Source organism: Oncorhynchus mykiss, chromosome 18 (assembly GCF_013265735.2).
Source record: "Oncorhynchus mykiss isolate Arlee chromosome 18, USDA_OmykA_1.1, whole genome shotgun sequence".
In the NCBI taxonomy this organism is placed as follows: Eukaryota; Metazoa; Chordata; class Actinopteri; order Salmoniformes; family Salmonidae; genus Oncorhynchus; species Oncorhynchus mykiss.
Window position 1 is genome coordinate 13,536,199 of NC_048582.1, and position 22,313 is coordinate 13,558,511.

The following is a 22,313-nucleotide window of genomic DNA, read 5'->3' on the forward strand; positions in this document are numbered from 1 at the left end:
TTGTGAGAGAGAAACACTCTGCTACAACTCAACCTTGTGAGAGAGAAACACTCTGCTACAACTCAACCTTGTGAGAGAGAAACACTCTGCTACAACTCAACCTTGTGAGAGAGAAACATTCTGCTACAACTCAACCTTGTGAGAGAGAAACACTCTGTTACAACTCAACCTTGTGAGAGAGAAACACTCTGCTACAACTCAACCTTGTGAGAGAGAAACATTCTGCTACAACTCAACCTTGTGAGAGAGAAACACTCTGCTACAACTCAACCCTGTGAGAGAGAAACACTGCTACAACTCAACCTTGTGAGAGGGAAACACTCTGCTACAACTCAACCTTGTGAGAGAGAAACACTCTGCTACAACTCAACCTTGTGAGAGAGAAACACTCTGCTACAACTCAACCTTGTGAAAGAGAAACACTGCTACAACTCAACCTTGTGAGGGGGAAACACTCTGCTACAACTCAACCTTGTGAGGGGGAAACACTCTGTTACAACTCAACCTTGTGAGAGAGAAACACTCTGTTACAACTCAACCTTGTGAGAGAGAAACACTGCTACAACTCAACCTTGTGAGAGAGAAACACTCTGCTACAACTCAACCTTGTGAGAGAGAAACACTCTGCTACAACTCAACCTTGTGAGGGGGAAACACTCTGCTACAACTCAACCTTGTGAGAGAGAAACACTCTGCTACAACTCAACCTTGTGAGAGAGAAACACTGCTACAACTCAACCTTGTGAGAAAGAAACACTCTGTTACAACTCAACCTTGTGAGAGAGAAACACTCTGTTACAACTCAACCTTGTGAGAGAGAAACACTCTGTTACAACTCAACCTTGTGAGAGAGAAACACTCTGTTACAACTCAACCTTGTGAGAGAGAAACACTCTGTTACAACTCAACCTTGTGAGAGAGAAACACTCTGTTACAACTCAACCTTGTGAGGGGGAAACACTCTGCTACAACTCAACCTTGTGAGGGGGAAACACTCTGTTACAACTCAACCTTGTGAGAGAGAAACACTCTGTTACAACTCAACCTTGTGAGAGAGAAACACTGCTACAACTCAACCTTGTGAGAGAGAAACACTCTGCTACAACTCAACCTTGTGAGAGAGAAACACTCTGCTACAACTCAACCTTGTGAGGGGGAAACACTCTGCTACAACTCAACCTTGTGAGAGAGAAACACTCTGTTACAACTCAACCTTGTGAGAGAGAAACACTCTGTTACAACTCAACCTTGTGAGAGAGAAACACTCTGTTACAACTCAACCTTGTGAGAGAGAAACACTCTGTTACAACTCAACCTTGTGAGAGAGAAACACTCTGTTACAACTCAACCTTGTGAGAGGGAAACACTCTGCTACAACTCAACCTTGTGAGAGAGAAACACTCTGCTACAACTCAACCTCGTGAGAGAGAAACACTCTGCTACAACTCAACCTTGTGAGAGAGAAACACTCTGCTACAACTCAACCTTGTGAGAGAGAAACACTGCTACAACTCAACCTTGTGAGAGAGAAACACTCTGCTACAACTCAACCTTGTGAGGGGGAAACACTCTTCTACAACTCAACCTTGTGAGGGGGAAACACTCTGCTACAACTCAACCTTGTGAGAGAGAAACACTGCTACAACTCAACCTTGTGAGAGGGAAACACTCTGCTACAACTCAACCTTGTGAGAGAGAAACACTGCTACAACTCAACCTTGTGAGAGGGAAACACTCTGCTACAACTCAACCTTGTGAGAGAGAAACACTCTGCTACAACTCAACCTTGTGAGAGAGAAACACTCTGCTACAACTCAACCTTGTGAGAGAGAAACACTGCTACAACTCAACCTTGTGAGGGGGAAACACTCTGCTACAACTCAACCTTGTGAGGGGGAAACACTCTGTTACAACTCAACCTTGTGAGAGAGAAACACTCTGTTACAACTCAACCTTGTGAGAGAGAAACACTGCTACAACTCAACCTTGTGAGAGAGAAACACTCTGCTACAACTCAACCTTGTGAGAGAGAAACACTCTGCTACAACTCAACCTTGTGAGAGAGAAACACTCTGTTACAACTCAACCTTGTGAGAGAGAAACACTCTGTTACAACTGAACCTTGTGAGAGAGAAACACTCTGTTACAACTCAACCTTGTGAGAGAGAAACACTCTGTTACAACTGAACCTTGTGAGAGAGAAACACTCTGTTACAACTCAACCTTGTGAGAGAGAAACACTCTGCTACAACTCAACCTTGTGAGGGGGAAACACTCTGCTACAACTCAACCTTGTGAGAGAGAAACACTCTGTTACAACTCAACCTTGTGAGGGGGAAACACTCTGCTACAACTCAACCTTGTGAGAGAGAAACACTCTGTTACAACTCAACCTTGTGAGAGAGAAACACTCTGTTACAACTCAACCTTGTGAGAGAGAAACACTCTGTTACAACTGAACCTTGTGAGAGAGAAACACTCTGTTACAACTCAACCTTGTGAGAGAGAAACACTCTGCTACAACTCAACCTTGTGAGGGGGAAACACTCTGCTACAACTCAACCTTGTGAGAGAGAAACACTCTGTTACAACTCAACCTTGTGAGAGAGAAACACTCTGTTACAACTCAACCTTGTGAGAGAGAAACACTCTGTTACAACTCAACCTTGTGAGAGAGAAACACTCTGCTACAACTCAACCTTGTGAGAGAGAAACACTCTGCTACAACTCAACCTTGTGAGAGAGAAACACTCTGCTACAACTCAACCTTGTGAGAGAGAAACACTCTGCGACAACTCAACCTTGTGAGAGAGAAACACTCTGCTACAACTCAACCTTGTGAGAGAGAAACACTGCTACAACTCAACCTTGTGAGAGAGAAACACTCTGCTACAACTCAACCTTGTGAGGGGGAAACACTCTTCTACAACTCAACCTTGTGAGGGGGAAACACTCTGCTACAACTCAGCCTTGTGAGAGAGAAACACTGCTACAACTCAACCTTGTGAGAGGGAAACACTCTGCTACAACTCAACCTTGTGAGAGAGAAACACTCTGCTACAACTCAACCTTGTGAGGGGGAAACACTCTTCTACAACTCAACCTTGTGAGGGGGAAACACTCTGCTACAACTCAACCTTGTGAGAGAGAAACACTGCTACAACTCAACCTTGTGAGAGGGAAACACTCTGCTACAACTCAACCTTGTGAGAGAGAAACACTCTGCTACAACTCAACCTTGTGAGGGGGAAACACTGCTACAACTCAACCTTGTGAGGGGGAAACACTGCTACAACTCAACCTTGTGAGGGGGAAACACTCTGCTACAACTCAACCTTGTGAGAGAGAAACACTCTGCTACAACTCAACCTTGTGAGGGGGAAACACTCTGCTACAACTCAACCTTGTGAGGGGGAAACACTCTGCTACAACTCAACCTTGTGAGAGAGAAACACTCTGCTACAACTCAACCTTGTGAGAGAGAAACACTCTGCTACAACTCAACCTTGTGAGGGGGAAACACTCTGCTACAACTCAACCTTGTGAGAGAGAAACACTCTGTTACAACTCAACCTTGTGAGAGAGAAACACTCTGTTACAACTCAACCTTGTGAGAGAGAAACACTCTTCTACAACTCAACCTTGTGAGGGGGAAACACTCTGCTACAACTCAACCTTGTGAGAGAGAAACACTGCTACAACTCAACCTTGTGAGAGGGAAACACTCTGCTACAACTCAACCTTGTGAGAGAGAAACACTCTGCTACAACTCAACCTTGTGAGAGAGAAACACTCTGTTACAACTCAACCTTGTGAGGGGGAAACACTGCTACAACTCAACCTTGTGAGGGGGAAACACTGCTACAACTCAACCTTGTGAGGGGGAAACACTCTGCTACAACTCAACCTTGTGAGAGAGAAACACTCTGCTACAACTCAACCTTGTGAGGGGGAAACACTCTGCTACAACTCAACCTTGTGAGGGGGAAGCACTCTGCTACAACTCAACCTTGTGCGAGAGAAACACTCTGCTACAACTCAACCTTGTGAGAGGGAAACACTCTGCTACAACTCAACCTTGTGAGAGAGAAACACTCTGTTACAACTCAACCTTGTGAGAGGGAAACACTCTGTTACAACTCAACCTTGTGAGAGGGAAACACTCTGCTACAACTCAACCTTGTGAGAGGGAAACACTCTGTTACAACTCAACCTTGTGAGAGGGAAACACTCTGCTACAACTCAACCTTGTGAGAGAGAAACACTGCTACAACTCAAACTTGTGAGGGGGAAACACTGCTACAACTCAACCTTGTGAGAGAGAAACACTCTGCTACAACTCAACCTTGTGAGAGAGAAACACTCAGCTACAACTCAACCTTGTGAGAGAGAAACACTGCTACAACTCAACCTTGTGAGGGGGAAACACTCTGTTACAACTCAACCTTTTGAGAGAGAAACACTCTGCTACAACTCAACCTTGTGAGAGAGAAACACTGCTACAACTCAACCTTGTGAGAGAGAAACATTCTGCTACAACTCAACCTTGTGAGGGGGAAACACTCTGCTACAACTCAACCTTGTGAGAGAGAAACACTCTGCTACAACTCAACCTTGTGAGAGAGAAACACTCTGTTACAACTCAACCTTGTGAGAGAGAAACACTGCTACAACTCAACCTTGTGAGAGAGAAACACTGCTACAACTCAACCTTGTGAGAGAGAAACACTCTGCTACAACTCAACCTTGTGAGAGAGAAACACTGCTACAACTCAACCTTGTGAGAGAGAAACACTCTGTTACAACTCAACCTTGTGAGAGAGAAACACTCTGTTACAACTCAACCTTGTGAGAGAGAAACACTGCTACAACTCAACCTTGTGAGAGAGAAACACTGCTACAACTCAACCTTGTGAGAGAGAAACACTGCTACAACTCAACCTTGTGAGAGAGACACTCTGCTACAACTCAACCTTGTGAGAGAGAAACACTGCTACAACTCAACCTTGTGAGAGAGAAACACTCTGCTACAACTCAACCTTGTGAGAGAGAAACACTGCTACAACTCAACCTTGTGAGAGAGAAACACTGCTACAACTCAACCTTGTGAGAGAGACACTCTGCTACAACTCAACCTTGTGAGAGAGAAAAACACAACTAATCTGCAGCTGCAGCTAGGGAGGCACAGAGGGCCGGCTTTTGTGTCCAAATGTATCTTCTGCGTGCCAGTGCAATTTCTTTCCACTGAAGTTAGTCCGAAGGATGAATTTCCACTGTAATTCATTGAAGATGTTGAGGATTGTTTTTTTCCCTCCACTTTGACTTCTATATGGACCGTTGAATGTATACGTGATCATATCTGTCATCCTATGCATGTGCTTTTTGATCTGTGCATGGGGAAATGTAGGTATTTTTGCATTTATGTATGCATGGGTGGTGTAGGTTTATGTAAGTCTATGTACTGTAGTTGCGTGTGTCCATCCTTGGGGCATGACCAGCCCAGGTGTATCATCCGGGCAATTCCCGTATAGATTTAGGATTATCTTTCCTCTAGCCAGCCTAATCTAGGTATATTGTTGGCATTTTCTATGTCTGCCAGCCTCCCCTTTGGGCTAAAGGTAGACAACAATACACACGGACGTTCATTTAAGTGTGAGTTACTAGACGTACATTTCTCTAACGTTAGTAGAATGTAAGAATAATGTCAGTGCACTTTTATCGACCTTTGTCTTTTCTTCCTGGTGTGTCAGGACAATGTTCTGGCTGCTGAGAAACCACCAGATGCTCCTGGCCAAGACTTGGATGTCAGCGACATCTTCCTGAAGAAGGATGATTTCCTGTTTCCTGTGGACCCTTTGAAAGGCTCCGGGAGCGTCGTGGCCAGTGAAAATGATGTGTTCGTTCTGGATGAAACCACCTTGCCACCCAGCACCACTGCTGTCCCTGCAGAGAGTGAGCAGTCCTGTTTCTACTTCCTAAATCACGAGACCACATTCACATCACCTTGTATACTGTCAACCACACAGTAACACAAAACACAAAAAAACACATTCAAATCTGATTTAATAGAGTTTTGAAACCATTTATCCATTGTTAATATCATGGATTCTCCTCTATTCTGTTTTCACTCTGTTTCCCTTCACTGAAGAGAAGGGAGATTCCGTGTTCCAGTAACAAAGCATGTGTTTTCCTGTTTTTCTAGATAATGGAAATATTGAAGAAGAGGGATTTCTTCTCAGCAACACTCAGCAAGACTCTGATACTCCCGGTGGGGATGGTGTGGTCGGTGCTGGAGGCTCCTCTACCTCCTCCCCTTCACAACCACAGACCACAGAGGCCCCGGTCCCGGCACCTCCCAGAGTAAACCCAGATTTGGATGTTGGCTCTGGCTCCGGCTTCTCTGGGGATGACCAAGGGGCTGACGTCCTCCCATGGTTTCCCGTGACAACTGAGGAGACAGACCACATAGAGGAGGAGGAGGATTCTGTGGTGTGGGAGGTGCATTTACCAGATCCAGAAGTGGAACCGAAGGAGGGAGAGAAGAAGGAGGAGGAGAAGGGGGAAGAGATCACCGAATCTGTCCTGACTGAATCTCCAGAGGATATGGGTCCTTTTGAGTCCCATCCAGAATCTGCCCCAGTTGAAGAAGAGCCACAACATCCTTTCTTGGACAGACTGCCTGTGACCCAAGACATTAGTACCCGACCTGACTACACGACCACCGCTGAAGCCCCTGTGTTCTGGACCGCAGAGACCCTGACCGTGGAGCTCTCCATACAGACGCTGGAGGCCTCTGGGATTTATGACGATTATTACCCAAGCGAACCATTCACCATCATAGCACCAGTCACTGATTATCCCTATCCTCAGTTTTACACCACTGAGGCCCTGGTGTTGGAAGGGCCAGCAACTGAGACCCATGGTTCTGTTGAGGAGCTGTCGGAGCCAACCAGTCCAATAGAGGTTGAACTCCCCACAGTCACAGAGTCACCTACCTTCATAGACATGGAGCTGTTCACAGTCAAGGAGTCCATCTTCGATATGATCACCTCCGAACCACCAGAGATCGAAGCCTTCACCGACAGACCTTTACCCTTGGTGCCCGATCCTGAGGATGAAGATGGAGAGGTGGAGATCTTGGAGGAACAGGGGGCGGAGGTCGCAGGGCCCTTGGCCACAGTACTCCCAGCCCTTGACATCTCAGAGGAGGACCTAGCTGAAGATCAAATCTTTGTTGTGGCTGCAGGTACAGCAGCCCCGGAAGTCATAGAGTCTCATAGCATCTTATCCCCCGAGAAGGAATCTCCCTTCTCTCGTATATCTGACTCTGTACCAGAAGAGGAGGAAGCCACACACCATCCAGCCACCACAGAAATAGCACCATATGGTGACATTGAAATCTCTGAGACACCTGAAATTGCCCCAACAATCCTACCTCCATTCTTCCAGCCCACATTCAGACCCACAGAAAACCTGCTTGAGGCAGCAGAAGAGTCAGATGTTAGCATTGAAGAAGGAGATGTTAGCATGGCGCTAGCACCCCCTTCCCCAGCTCACGACACATACGAACTAGAAGTCGGCACTTCAATCCAAGCGGTTGGAGACCCCGCACCAGACTCCCCCATGTCGGAAATTGACCTCACCTTCAACGTGTATGACGGAACGGGTCACATGGACGGGGACAGCAGCGGGTACTCCAGCATCGCCCATGGATCAGACGTGGGCAGCATCGCCATGGCAAAGAGCCCTGGCAAGGATCTGATGGTGTTCTTCAGCCTGAGGGTGACCAACATGATGTTCTCTGAGGATCTCTTCAACAAGAGTTCCACAGAGTACAAAGCGCTGGAGCAGAGGTTCCTCGAACTGGTAAAGGATATATGGGATTATCGGCAATAACATTGGGGTATGGGGGCCATAAATTAATGTTCAGTATGCGTAGATGGCCTTCTCAAGTTCATTTTACCGTTTTCATTGCTGTGAATATTGTAATATGTTGCATATAATGGATTCTGTAGTATAACTTTCTAATGAACTGTTTCCATTGTTATTGGATTTGTCACAAGTCATACAGGACCCGTGGGATACAGTATATCTTGGTGTTTTGGGAAGCATAAAGTAACAATGTCTCTTTCTCGTCTGTAGCTCGTCCCTTACTTGCAGTCCAACCTCAGCAACTTCCAGAACCTGGAGATCCTGAATTTCCGTAACGGCAGCATCGTGGTGAACAGCAGGATGAAGTTCGGGAAGCCCGTCTCTCGGGGGGTCACCAACACTGTCTACCTTATCCTAGAGGACTTCGCTAACTCAGCCTTCCAAACCATGAACCTCTCCATAGACAAATACTCACTGGATGTGGAATCAGGTAAACCTCAGCTACAAACAAGTGATACTTGAGTCTTGAGTGATGTTATTCTGCAGTGAGAGTAGGAAATGCATGAAATCATGTCAACAAGGACTCATTGTTGTGAAGCATTTCCTGACAGCAATGTCCGTTTGGTGGATGATCTTCTGTAGCTGAGGTTTCATTATTGGATCGTGAAAGATATGAAAGTCGACAACAGAAGCAATGGCATGCTGACCTAACCCAAACTTCTCACATTAACACATCAGCAGGAGATTGCAGTATTGAGTCATTGAAGTGAGATGACTCTCTAGTTATGAATCAAGTTGTTTTCTCAACACTTTGTAACTCAAAGAGCCCACGAAAATAACATAATGATCTCAATGTGTCAATGGCTTTGATACTGTGGTCCCGGGGATGGTGAGCTCATGTGGTTGACACTTCTGTTTGGGCTAGGGTTGCAAAATTCTGGGAACTTTCAATAAATTCCCTGGATTTACCAAAATCCCGGTTGGAGGATTCCAGGAATCAGGAGGGATTAAGCAGGAAATCCAGAATCCTCCAACCAGGTCTTCTGGAAAACCTGGGAATTTTGCAACCCTCGTCTGGGCAGATGTACAATGTGACCAGCAACAGTACTGTACAGTATGTGTCATAATGAGGATGAGTCACCATGGTGTTATTCTATTAGGCCGGCTGGGTCGTTACAGTATAATCTGTGTTGTAATCTGTCTGAGCCAATCATAATCATCTACTGTAACACTGATGCTTAATCATGTCACATCATGTAAGGTCTCCACAGGGCATCGGATTAGAAAAAGACAAAGGTATTTGTTAAGGGTTAAGGTTAGAGGTAGAGAGTTAAGGTTGGAGCCAGAGTTAGGGTTAGAATACTTTGCTCTTTTCTAGAATGTTCCGATAGTGACAACTAAAGTGCTCTGGGCACGTCATCATCAGCCAATTTACGACTAAAGTCTGAAACATTCTAACATATATTTTCTGTGGTGTATTTATGTGTTATTTTAGAATTAGTGGGCTTTAACCACCATCACCAGCACAGTCAAACCACCATTCCTGAGTCACCAGGTTCTCAGATGGTAGAACTGAGGTCACACAAAACACGTTTGTTTATGTTTTCTTTGTCGTTGCCAGGCAACCAGGCAAACCCCTGCAAGTTCCAAGCGTGTAATGAGTATTCGATGTGCACGGTGAACCGCTGGTCCGGGGAGGCGGAGTGTGTGTGTGACGCGGGTTACTTCAGCGTGGACGGACTGCCGTGCCAGAGTATCTGTGACCTGCAGGAGGACTTCTGTCTCAACGATGGGAAGTGTGATGTCATCCCCGGCAAGGGAGCCATCTGCAGGTGGGTGGGAGTTTAGTTAAGGACACTGACATGATGAATTCACTATAGGGTTATGTGTGTGTATGTGTATGTGTGTGTTTGAGATGCATGTGGTTCTAATGCTGTTCAGTGTGGTTCTAGATGTCGTGTAGGAGAGAATTGGTGGTACCGCGGGGAACACTGTGAGGAGTATGTGTCAGAACCTCTGGTGGTGGGCATCGCCATAGCGTCGGTGGCTGGATTCCTATTGGTGGCCTCAGGGGCAATCTTCTTCCTGGCCAGGACTCTGAGGGACGGTTATGACAAAGAGGATTCAGAGGATCCTCTACGGTAAGCAGCAGACTCATAAACCCAGAGGGAGAAGGAGTAAATCTGATTATTTACCTGACCTCTTGTATTTACAGATGGATTACGATGTGTAATGGTTATTTAAGATATCACTGCAGTGTTGCTTGTAGAGTAATGTTATCTGATAATATTTTGGCTTCTCTTGCCTAATAACTGCAGTAGCATTCAAAAGTTTGGACACACCTACTTATTAAAGAGTTTTTCTTTATTTTTACTATTTTCTACATTGAAAAATAGTAGTGAAGACATGAACACTATGAAATAACACATATGGAATCATGTAGTAATCAAAAGTGTTAAACAAATCAAAATATGTTTTATATTTGAGATTCTTCAAATAGTCACCCTTTGCCTTGATGACAGCTTTGCACACTCTTGGCATTGTCTCAACCAGCTTCACCTGGAATGCTTTTCCAACAGCCTTGAAGGAGTTCACCATATATGCTGAGCACTTGTTGGCTGCTTTTCCTTCACTCTGGGGTCCAATTCATCCCAAACCATCTCAATTGGGTTGAGGTCGGGTGATTGTGGAGGCCAGGTAATCTGATGTCATCTGATGCTGCACTCCATCACTCTCCTTCTTGGTCAGTCCCAAGTGCAAACCAGAGAGGATGGCGTATCACTGCAGAATGCTGTGGTAGCCATGCTGGTTAAGTGTGCCTTGAATTCTAAATAAATCACTGACAGTGTCACCAGCAAAGCACCATCACACCTCCTCCTCTATGCTTCAATGGCGTGAAAAGCTATCATCAATTCAAATGGTGGCTACTTTGAAGAACCTCAAATATAAAATATATTTGGACTTATTTAAAAGTTTTTTGGTTACTACATGATTCCATGTGTGTTATTTCATAGTTTTGATGTCTTCACTATTATTCTACAATGTAGAAAATAGTACAAATAAAGAAAAACCCTAGAATGAGTAGGTTTGTCCAAAATGTTCACTGGTACTGTATGTAGAAGTACTTAATTGGGTTAAGAAATACTATACTGGTGTGTAGACAGACAATAAATGTAGATGGTTGTCCTAAAATGTTTTGGTTAAGTGAAGCTTTGTGCATTGTTAACGGGGTGCTTGACCGAGAATCTGTCTGAGAGAAGCGTGATTAGCGTCTCAGACTTCCTTGGCAGCTATGTTGTTTTTGATTAACCAATCAGGACATGTTTATTGAGAAGTATCAAAACAGTGCTGATTGTATTTAGAAGCCCCGAGTTGCAGGATCAACAGTATGTGTGTGTGTGTGTGTGTGTGTGTGTGTGTGTGTGTGTGTGTGTGTGTGTGTGTGTGTGTGTGTGTGTGTGTGTGTGTGTGTGTGTGTGTGTGTGTGTGTGTGTGTGTGTGCATGCCTGTGTAGGTGTGTGTGAATGTGTGTGTGATTGTTTTATGAATCAGTATGTGCCTCGGCAGCTGTCCTGAGTTTAGCCTGCCTGCTTCTAGTGACACAAGGCCTGGTCTCGACAGATAGACCTTGGGCCAATGCCCATGTTAGCACCATGGGCCCTTCTAACAGCCCCGCCCTGCAGTCTCCCACTGTTACCAATAAACTGTCCACAGACTGCTAGTTTGGACTCCTGACCAGTTCAGTGTGTTTCTCATATGAGTGTTTAGCTCATGGAACATGGCGTACTGTATAATGTAAAGACTGTATCTGATGGAGAGAGAAATAAAGAGAGAGGGAGAGAAAAATATATATAGAGAGGGAGAGAAATAAAGAGAGACAAAGACAGAGGGAGAGATAAAAAAGAGAGAGAAATAAAGAGAGAGAGGGTTGAGAGAAAGAGAGAAAGAGAGAATGGGAGAGAGAGAGAAATAAAGAGAGAGTGAGAGAAACAGAGAGAGAGAAATAAAGAGAGAGGGAGAGAAATAAAGACAGAGAGGGTTGAGCGAGAGAGAGAGAGAGAGTGAGAGAGAGAGAGAGAGAGAGAGAGAGAGGCCAGTACAACAGAATAACATCATGTGTGTTGCATGCCAGCGTAGGTTGATATCAGGTTGACATCCTGTTTAGATTGGACAGGACACAATGTCACTTCCCACCCACTGGCATAGGTCATCACGTATCATGCCAACCCCATACGGCTGTGGGTGTGTTTGTGTTTGTATGTGTGACTCACTTGGCCGCACCGCAAGTACAGGCTGAAATGTTATTGTTCATCATTATTACCGGTAAGTAGACAGAACACATAATTCTCAGTGGTGTGACATCAGCCACCTTTCTATTGCACCAGAGAAAATGTATTTTATTTCACCTTTATTTAACCAGGTAGGCCAGTTGAGAACAAGTTCTCCTTTACCACTGTGACCTGGCCAAGATAAAGCAAAGCAGTGCGACAAAAACAACATCACAGAGTTACACATGGGATAAACAAACGTACAGTCAATAACACAATAGAAAATCTGTATACAGTGTGTGCAAATGAGGTAAGGCAATAAATAGGCCATAGTGGCGAAGTAATTACAGTTTAGCAATTAACAATGGAATGATAAATGTGCAGATGAGGATGTGCAAGTTGAAATACTAGTGTGCAAAGGAGCAGAAAAAAACAAAAACAAATATGGGGAAGAGGTAGGTAGTTGGTTGGATGGGCTATTTATAGATGGGCTGTGTACAGCTGCAGCAATCGGTAAGATTGATATTGACAGCCGATACTTGAAGTTAGTAAGTTAATAAGTCTCCAACTTCAGTGATTTTTGCAATTCGTTCCAGTCATTGGCAGCAGAGAACTGGAAGGAAAGGTGACCAAAGTAGATGTTGGCTTTGGGGATGACCAGTGAAATATACCTGCTGGAGCACGTGCTATGGGTGGGTGCTGCTATGGTGACCAGTGAGCTGAGATAAGGCGGAGCTTTACCTAGAAAATAGTTATAGATGACCTGGAGCCAGTGGGTTTGGCGACAAATATGTAGCGAGGACCAGCCAAAGAGAGCATACAGGTCACAATGGTGGGTAGATATGGGGCTTTGGTGACAAAACGGATGGCACTGTGATAGACTGCATCCAATTTGCTGAGTAGAGTGTTTGAGGCTATTTTTTAAATTACATCGTCAAAGTCAAGGATCGGCCGGATAGTCAGTTTTACGAGGGTATGTTTGGCAGCATGAGTGAAGGAGGCTTTGTTGCGAAATAGGGAGCCGATTCAAGATTGAATTTTGGATTGGAAATGCTTAATATGAGTCTGGAAGGAGAGTTTACAGTCTTGCCAGACACCTAGGTATTTATAGTTGTCTACATATTCTAAGTCAGAACCGTCCAGAGTAGTGATACTAGGTGGGCGGGCGGGTGCGGGCAGCGATCGGTTGAAGAGCATGCATTTAGTTTTACTATAGTTTAAGAGCAGTTGAAGGCCACGGAAGGAGAGTTGTATGGCATTGAAGCTTATTTGGAGGTTTATTTACACAGTGTCAAAAGAAGGGCCAGATGTCTACAGAATGGTGTCGTCTGCGTAGAGGTGGATCAAATAATCACCCGCAGCAAGAGCGACATCATTGATATGTACAGAGAAAAGAGTCGGCCCGAGAATTGAACCCTGTGGCACCCCCATAGAGACTGCCAGAGGTCCGGACAACAGGCCCTCAGATTTGATACACTGAACTCTATCAGAGAAGTAGTAACCAGGCGAGGCAGTCATTAGAGAAAACAAGGCTGTTGAGTCTGCCGATAAGAACACGGTGATTGACAGAGTCGAAAGCCTTGGCCAGGTCGATGAAGACGGCTGCACAGTACTGTCTTTTAACGATGGTGGTTATGATATCGTTTAGGATCTTGAGCGTGGCTGAGGTGCACCCGTGACCAGCTCGGAAACCGGATTGCATAGCGGAGAAGGTACGGTGGGATTCGAAGTGGTCGGTGATCTGTTTGTTTACTTGGCTTTCAAAGACCTTAGAAAGGCAGGGCAGGATGGATATAGGTCTGTAACAGTTTGGGTCTAGAGTGTCTCCCCCTTTGAAGAGGGGGATGACCGAGGCCACTTTCCAATCTTTAGGAATATCAGACGATGCGAAGGAGAGGTTGAACAGACTGGTAATAGGGGTTGCGACAATGGCTGCTGATAATTTTAGGAAAAGAGGGTGTACAGATTGTCTATCCCAGCTGATTTGTAGGGATCCAGATTTCACAGCTCTTTCAGGAGATCAGAAGTCTGGATTTGGGTGAAGGAGAAGCGGGGGGGGGGGGGGGGGGGGGGGGGGAGTGCTGCACAATGCACATTTCTGTTTGAAAAAGATAGCCTTCGCTTTCCTAACTGACTGTGTATATTGGTTCCTGACTTCCCTGAAAAGTTGCATATCGCGGAGACTATTCAAAGCTAGTGCAGTGCGCCACAGGATGTTTTTGTGCTGATCAAGGGCAGTCAAGTCTGAAGTGAACCAAGGGCTATATCTGTTCTTAGTTCTACATTTCTTGAAAGGGGCCTTCTTAATAACGATGCCCCTCTCCTACCTGTTTCACAGAGATCGGGACAGTGTGCCATCCTTAGAGAGAGCCACCAAGTTCAACCCCATGTATGAGAGTGATGTGGCCACGGCAGAGTACTACAGACGGTACGAAGATGACGTGCTGCACCACAGTACGGGCAGCGTAGACCCCTCTGTGGACTTCTGCAGTGACGAGATACTCCAAATCTACGACAACTCCGAGCTCACCAGAGAGGTACGTAGAGGCTGTCTGAGTGGCAAACTGCTGGGAGGACTGTAAGAGAGAGACAGACAGTTGGCAACAGACTGGCTCCCTGGGGGATTTCTAGGAAGATCATTCCAGAACATTCCAGGGACCTTAAAGTTGTTAGATGTTTTTCAAGTATATACAAGAAGGTTAGAGCTAAAGTGTAAAGTACTGTGAAACTGTTAGTACTAATTGGTAATTATACACTGGAGTACATTATACATACATGTAGTATTGCGTTATAGGACCTAGGTAACATGAAGTGTAACCAGAGAGCTTTATCAACAATCAACTTTAGGTCTAAATAAGGCACCGTAACACGTGTGTATGAGATTCTATTTTCACCCTGAGTCTTTAGCTTCAGTGCTTATGGTGGAAGAGTAGTGCTCGTCCAGACACCAGCATTGGGCAGGCAGTACGGAAACCAACACAAATCCATCGGCCTTACATCAACCCCTAATGTTACATAACCGTCTCTCTCTCTCTCTCTCCCTCTCTGTCTCTCTCTCTCTTTCTCTCTCTTACCTCTCTCTCTCTCTCTCTCTCTCTCTCTCACACACACCTCTCTCCCCTCTCTCTCTTTCACTCTCTCTCTCTCTCTCTCTCTCTCTCTCTCTCTCTCTCTCTCTCTCTCGCTCTCTCTCACACCTCTCTCCCCTCTCTCTCTTTCACTCTCTCTCTTCTCTCTCTCTTACCTCTCTCTCTTTCACTCTCTCACCTCTCTTTCTTCTCTCTCTCCCCTCTCTCTCTTCTCTCTCTCCCCTCTCTCTCTCTCTCTCTCTCTCTCCCCTCTCTCTCTTTCACTCTCTCTCTTTCTTCTCTCTCTCCCCTCTCTCTCTCTCTTGCCCCCCCCCCCTCTCTCTCTCTCTCTCTCTCTCTCTCTCTCTCTCTCCCCTCTCTCTCTTTCACTCTCTCTCTTTCTTCTCTCTCTCCCCTCTCCCTCTCTCTTGCCCCCCCTCTCTCTCTCTCTCTCTCTCTCTCCTCTCTCTCTTCTCTCTCTCCTCTCTCTCTTTCACTCACTCTTTCCCCCCACATTATTCTCTCTCTACCCCCACATCTCGCTCTCTCCCTCTTTCTTTCTCTTCTTTCTTTCTTTCTTTCTTTCTTTCTTTCTTTCTTTCTTTCTCTCTCATTGTCTCTCTCTCTCTCACAGCAAATTCAGGACCGCCTAAGGATAATTGAGCTGTGTGCCAAAGACCGTCAGTTTGCAGACTTTGTACGGCAGCATCAAGTGTGAGTTGTTGCTGTCTGTCTGTCTGTCTGTCTGTCTGTCTGTCTGTCTGTCTGTCTGTCTGTCTGTCTGTCTGTCTGTCTGTCTGTCTGTCTATCTGTCTGTCTGTCAGTCAGTCAGTCAGTCAATTGACGTGTGTATAGCCAGACTACAGTAGGCTGGCCCACCTGATACACTAAACCTCCTGCTAGCTGGAGATTATGTACTTTCAGCGTAGTGCTGAGCGGTGAGCCAGGGTTCAGACTGTCAAATCTCTCCTTACCTTGGGGCTGGGAGGACAAGACAGGACACACGTCCTCTGTATGGTCATGGTCACCCCAGACCTTGGAAAGGGAACAGAGCAGACTAGAACGCAGCAGACTACAGGAGGCCTTTCTGTCTGGCCTGGCCTGTCTGTTTGCCAGTGGTGTGACTGGAGTCGGATACACACTTCACACAGTATGAGAACCTCTATACAGGAAACGTCTCCAGTCCAGACTACCTGTTCCAAAACCATTAGTGGAGCTATTTAGACATTCAGTTGTAGAGTTTCTGTTTCACTGGCCTTGTGTCAGCTCACTTATGGTCTGCATCCCATATGGCACACTATCCCTACAAAGTGCACTATTTTTGACCCCGATCTATAGTGGTGCACTTTATAAGGAATAGGGTGCAATTTGAGATGCAGACCATAGTCTGTCTCTTTCTATGGAATGTTCTAGAGTATGGAAGGTTCTAGAGTATGGAAGTTCTAGAGTATGGACGGTTCTAGAGTGCTCAGTAAGTCAGACAGAGACACAAGCAGCTGGGGCCGTGGGGGCGTCATTCACCTGTTCCAGGTATTAAGTTCCAGACAAAAACACCACTGTAGGATGGCCAAATACTCAAGTCAAATCACATTTTATTTGTCACATACACATGTTGAGCAGATGTTATTGCGGGTGTTGTGAAATGCTTGTGTTTCTAGCTTCCAACAGTGCAGTAGTATCTAACAATTAACAACAATACACACAAATCTAAAAGTAAAAGAATGGAATTAAGGAATATATAAATATTAGGATGAGCAATGTCAGGGTGACATAGACTAAAATACAGTAGAATAGAATACAGCATATGAAATTAGTAAAGTAAAAATATGTAAACATTATTAAGTGACTAGTGTTCCATTATTAAAGTGGCCAGTAATTTCAAGTCTATGTATATGGGGCAGCAGCCTCTAAGGTGCGGGGTTACGTAACCAGGTGGAAGCCGCTGATACTGGTTAAATTCCTTCCCAGCTGTAAACAGTGGAAAAGGAGAAGAGTTGGGCCAGTCAGAACTGGGATAGCTAGGACAGTCAGTTCAGGTACACTTCTGATCTAGAGATACTACGGCCAGTCTGCTGTACAAAGAGAATAGACAGAGTCTTTGTGAAAGGCAGATGGAAGGAAACCCAGTAAGGATAATAGTCTTTGGGCCTGTGTAGAGCCAGTCAGAGGAGGCAAACAGACCAAGAGAAGGGAGGGGGTTGGATATGGTTCATAGGCCGCATCAAGCATCCCTCTTCGAGGCAGAAAAATAACATTTTAAAGTTGACAGGCATCCCCAGGGTTTAAAAAGGTTGGGTACTAAAGTGTGGTTTGTGTGCATTTTTGAGCCACTTTGGTCACTGTCAAAAGCCTGAATCTAATCTACTCCTGTTGTGTGTGTGCTGACAGAGCGCTGGACAGAAGAGCGAGCTCTGAAACATAGGAATGCTGGAGAGCCAGCTGATCACTGTGAACCTCAAGGTACTTTATTTTTGATTCCTGACATGTCTAGAATGGTCATAGAATAGGCCTAACCTTAGCTTGTCTTAAATATACTTTGTACTATATTGTCATTGATTCCGATAGGCAATGTGTAGTTGTTGCGATATTGTCTGTAGATGGTAGTAAGCCATAGTGTGCTGTCGTAGCTGGGTTTAATAGCTACAAACTATCTACATTTAAACTGTAAAACTCCCTTCTGATAGATTACAAACTATCTACATTTAAATTGTAAAACTCCCTTCTGATAGATTACAAACTATCTACATTTAAACTGTAAAACTCCCTTCTGATAGATTACAAACTATCTACATTTAAACTGTAAAACTCCCTTCTGATAGATTACAAACTATCTACATTTAAACTGTAAAACTCCCTTCTGATAGATTACAAACTATCTACATTTAAACTGTAAAACTCCCTTCTGATAGATTACAAACTATCTACATTTAAACTGTAAACCTCACTTCTGATAGATTACAAACTATCTACATTTAAACTGTAAAACTCCCTTCTGATAGATTACAAACTATCTACATTTAAACTGTAAAACTCCCTTCTGATAGATTACAAACTATCTACATTTAAACTGTAAAACTCCCTTCTGATAGATTACAAACTATCTACATTTAAACTGTAAAACTCCCTTCTGATAGATTACAAACTATCTACATTTAAACTGTAAAACTCCCTTCTGATAGATTACAAACTATCTACATTTAAACTGTAAAACTCCCTTCTGATAGATTACAAACTATCTACATTTAAACTGTAAAACTCCCTTCTGATAGATTACAAACTATCTACATTTAAACTGTAAAACTCCCTTCTGATAGATTACAAACTATCTACATTTAAACTGTAAAACTCCCTTCTGATAGATTACAAACTATCTACATTTAAACTGTAAAACTCCCTTCTCTCTTTCCTTTCAGAAACATGCCTTTGTCTTTGACTTGAGAAAGAGGAAAGTGTCTTCTGTTGCCATGGTGCTTCTGATGGACTCTGCAGGATGACCAGATGAAGAGGATGGATATTGAAAGAACATCTTCTCTATGAGGCGTGATGTGTTGTGCTGTTGCAACGTGTCACTGACTCTGTTTCTATGACCTGATCTTTTTCTAAAGGGGGAGTGCACTGTAAATACTTTGATTTTTGTTGTTTCATTTTTTTCTTCGGTTATCACAGCCATCACCTTATCCTATGAGCTAGCCTCCTGCTCAGCTAGCCATCAAACATCTAGATACAGTTACTGTCAAAAAGGTTCGCTGCATTTGCACCTCTTACTTGCACAAATCTGTGAACAAACAACAAACAGACTTCAATTGTTGTGTCCTTAGTTAGTTTAGACATGTGGGTCCCTTCCTGCTCTGTTCTCCCTAATCATGGTCTTCTTCAGTGCCTTCACTTGGTTTCAGTTAGCATTGTGTGGTGCTGTGTCCTGAAACGTAAAGCGGCTGCTGGCAGGACCCTTGAAGTTCACTGGATGTCACTGGAAGGCTACTGTCCTGCATGGAAACTAACTACTGGTTTAATCCATTTTGTTTCCACATAATTTCAACCCCCAAATTCAATGTGATGAAGTTGAACTGTTTGGAGTAGAAAATCAACGTAAGAGAATTTCAGATTTTGTTCACCTAACTTTTAACATAAATCCAATGACATTTTTTGTTGATTTCACATTGAATTCAAGTTAGTTGACAACTCAACCAAATGTAAATCAAAACTATACGTAGAACTGACTTCTGTGCCCAGTGGGTACTGACTGGATGGCACAGGCTAACGCTATATAACCTCCACTGAAATGATCTAATATCCTGGTTGCTGTAATTACTTGAACATGATTTTGGCAAAAAGTTGTAGATAATCAATTGTGTAGACATAAATTCATTGTGTATTTAACTGTTGGAATGAATATAGATTGATATACTGGAATTGTGATTGTTAGTAACCCCTTTTGGCCATAGCCAATAGCCCATGAAGACATGTTTCTCTGAGTTTTCTCATTTCTCAAATCTGACATCTGCTGCTTTGGGTTAGTCCACGTATCCATGACGATCCCAAGCAACCATGACAATCCCAAGCCTTTGTATATATCAGGAGTCGACTGTTTTCATCCACATGTTTTGATAAACCAAATGTCCTCGACCCATTGAAAAAGGGGTTAAATGTGTACGTTGTCTCTGTTGATGTGTTTTCTATGTTTTCTCATAGTTCAGAGATTAACAAGAGAATGGTGTTATGATCTGTGTTGTGTATGTTAGACTTACTGGTTGAAAGCCCACAGACACTTTTTGTAATAAAATGGCAATATTTTTTACAATATTATAATGCATATGTCATTTTATCAAGCAAATCTATATTTATCAAGCCTTGATATCATTGTACACTGAGTATACCAAACATTAGGAACACCTTCCTAATATTGAGTTGCTGTACAGTATTGATTTGTTCTGGGATGAAAGTAAAGTGGCCAATGTCAATAACATTCCTTTGCTTTTGCTCTGTATATTTGAGGTGCAAACATTCTTGGCACACAGATCGCTCCATGCTGAATGAAGTTGACATTTAGGTAATCTTTGAGATTGGCAGTCTGCCTGCGTTGGACACAGCCAGGCAGACTGCTCACTTAAATACAGAGTGACAAGTAACCTTACCACACAGCTAAGGTCACACTTAAGAAAGATATTTACTCAGTGTAGAGGCTTACAATGATTTAAAGTAACAATGACTTACAGTAATTAAAGTCCAATGTTGTGCATGTTCTTGGACAAAACATGTCTAACCAACCAATCTGATTCCACGCTTTAAGACTGCTTCGATCAGGTGGATTGGGATATGTTCCGCATTGCGTCCAACAACAACATTGACGGATACGCTGATTCGGTGAGCGTGTTCATTAGAAAGTGCATTGACGATGTTGTACCCATTGCAACGATTAAAACATTCACAAACCAGAAACCGTGGATTGATGGCAGCATTCGCGTGAAACTGAAAGCACGAACCACTGCTTTTAACCAGGGCCGGAAACATGACCAAACAGTGTAGCTACCCTGGGTCTCGACCCCGCCCTGTGCAACTGGGTACTGGACTTCCTGACGGGCCGCCCCAAGAACCCTGGGGCCCCACAAGGGTGCGTTCTGAGCCCTCTCCTGTACTCCCTGTTCACCCACGACTGCGTGGCCATGCATGCATCCAACTCAATCATCAAGTTTGCGGACGACACTACAGTGGTAGGCTTGATTACCAACAACGACGAGACGGCCTACAGGGAGGAGGTGAGGGCCCTCAGAGTGTAGTGTCAGGAAAATAACCTCACACTCAACGTCAACAAAACAAAGGAGATGATTGTGGACTTCAGGAAACAGCAGAGGGAGCACCCCCCTATCCACATCGACGGGACAGTAGTGGAGAGGGTAGTAAGTTTTAAGTTCCTCGGCGTACACATCACGGACAAACTGAATTGATCCACCCACGCAGACAGCATCATGAATAAGGCGCAGCAGCGCCTCTTCAACCTCAGGAGGCTGAAGAAATTTGGCTTGTCACCAAAAGCACTCACAAACTTCTACAGATGCACAATCGAGAGCATCCTGTCGGGCTGTATCACCGCCTGGTACGGCAACTGCTCCGCCCACAACCGTAAGGCTCTGCACAACGCATCACCGGGAGCAAACTACCTGCCCTCCAAGACACCTACACCACCCGATGTCACAGGAAGGCCATAAAGATCATCAAGGACAACAACCACCCGAGCCACTGCCTGTTCACCCTGCTATCATCCAGAAGGCGAGGTCAGTACAGGTGCATCAAAGCAGGGACCGAGAGACTGAAAAACAGCTTCTATCTCAAGGCCAACGGACTGTTAAACAGCCACCACTAACATTGAGTGGCTGCTGCCAACACACTGACTCAACTCCAGCCACTTTAATAATTTAAATTGATGGAAATTGATGTAAAAATATATCACTAGCCACTTTAAACAACGTTGCTTAATATAATGTTTACATACCCTACATTACTCATCTCATATGTATATGTATATACTGTACTCTATATCATCTACTGCATCTTTATGTAATACATGTATCACTAGCCACTTTAAACTATGCCACTTTGTTTACATACCCTACATTACTCATCTCATATGTATATACTGTACTCTATACCATCTACTACATCTTGCCTATGCCGTTCTGTACCATCACTCATTCATATATCTTTATGTACATATTCTTTATCCCTTTTCACTTGTGTGTATAAGGTAGTAGTTTTGGAATTGTTAGGTTAAATTACTTGTTGGTTATTACTGCATTGTCGGAACTAGAAGCACAAGCATTTCGCTACACTCGCATTAACATCTGCTAACCATGTGTATGTGACAAATACATTTGATTTGATTTGATTTAACCCTTGCATGGAACACCCATATCCCCTCTGAGATGTTTCAGTGGTTTTACTCCACCCCCCTGGAAACAAGGATAACCCTCTGATTTCTTTTTCTTCTCTGTACAACTCCACTATTGGGTGTGAACTTCTTGTCTAGATAATTTATGGAACCTTCAAACAAGTGAACCCATGCGTGGACTGGAAAATTACGGCATATTCAATAGACTCCCAAAAGACA

The 22,313-nt window shown here is 44.2% G+C and overlaps 1 protein-coding gene across 1 annotated transcript in view; it reads left to right on the forward strand.

The window, feature by feature from the left end:
- LOC110497006 (interphotoreceptor matrix proteoglycan 2) overlaps positions 1-20,154 on the forward strand; it is a 36,195-nt gene extending 16,041 nt beyond the window's left edge. The window contains exons 7-15 of the mRNA XM_036951884.1: positions 5,751-5,952; positions 6,203-7,866; positions 8,143-8,362; positions 9,494-9,704; positions 9,825-10,013; positions 14,479-14,677; positions 15,843-15,922; positions 17,597-17,668; positions 18,622-20,154. Coding sequence (XP_036807779.1) covers positions 5,751-5,952; positions 6,203-7,866; positions 8,143-8,362; positions 9,494-9,704; positions 9,825-10,013; positions 14,479-14,677; positions 15,843-15,922; positions 17,597-17,630 — 2,799 coding nt within the window. The 3' untranslated portion in view covers positions 17,631-17,668; positions 18,622-20,154. The remainder of the gene's footprint in view (positions 1-5,750; positions 5,953-6,202; positions 7,867-8,142; positions 8,363-9,493; positions 9,705-9,824; positions 10,014-14,478; positions 14,678-15,842; positions 15,923-17,596; positions 17,669-18,621) is intronic.
- The last annotated feature ends 2,159 nt before the right edge of the window (positions 20,155-22,313 follow it).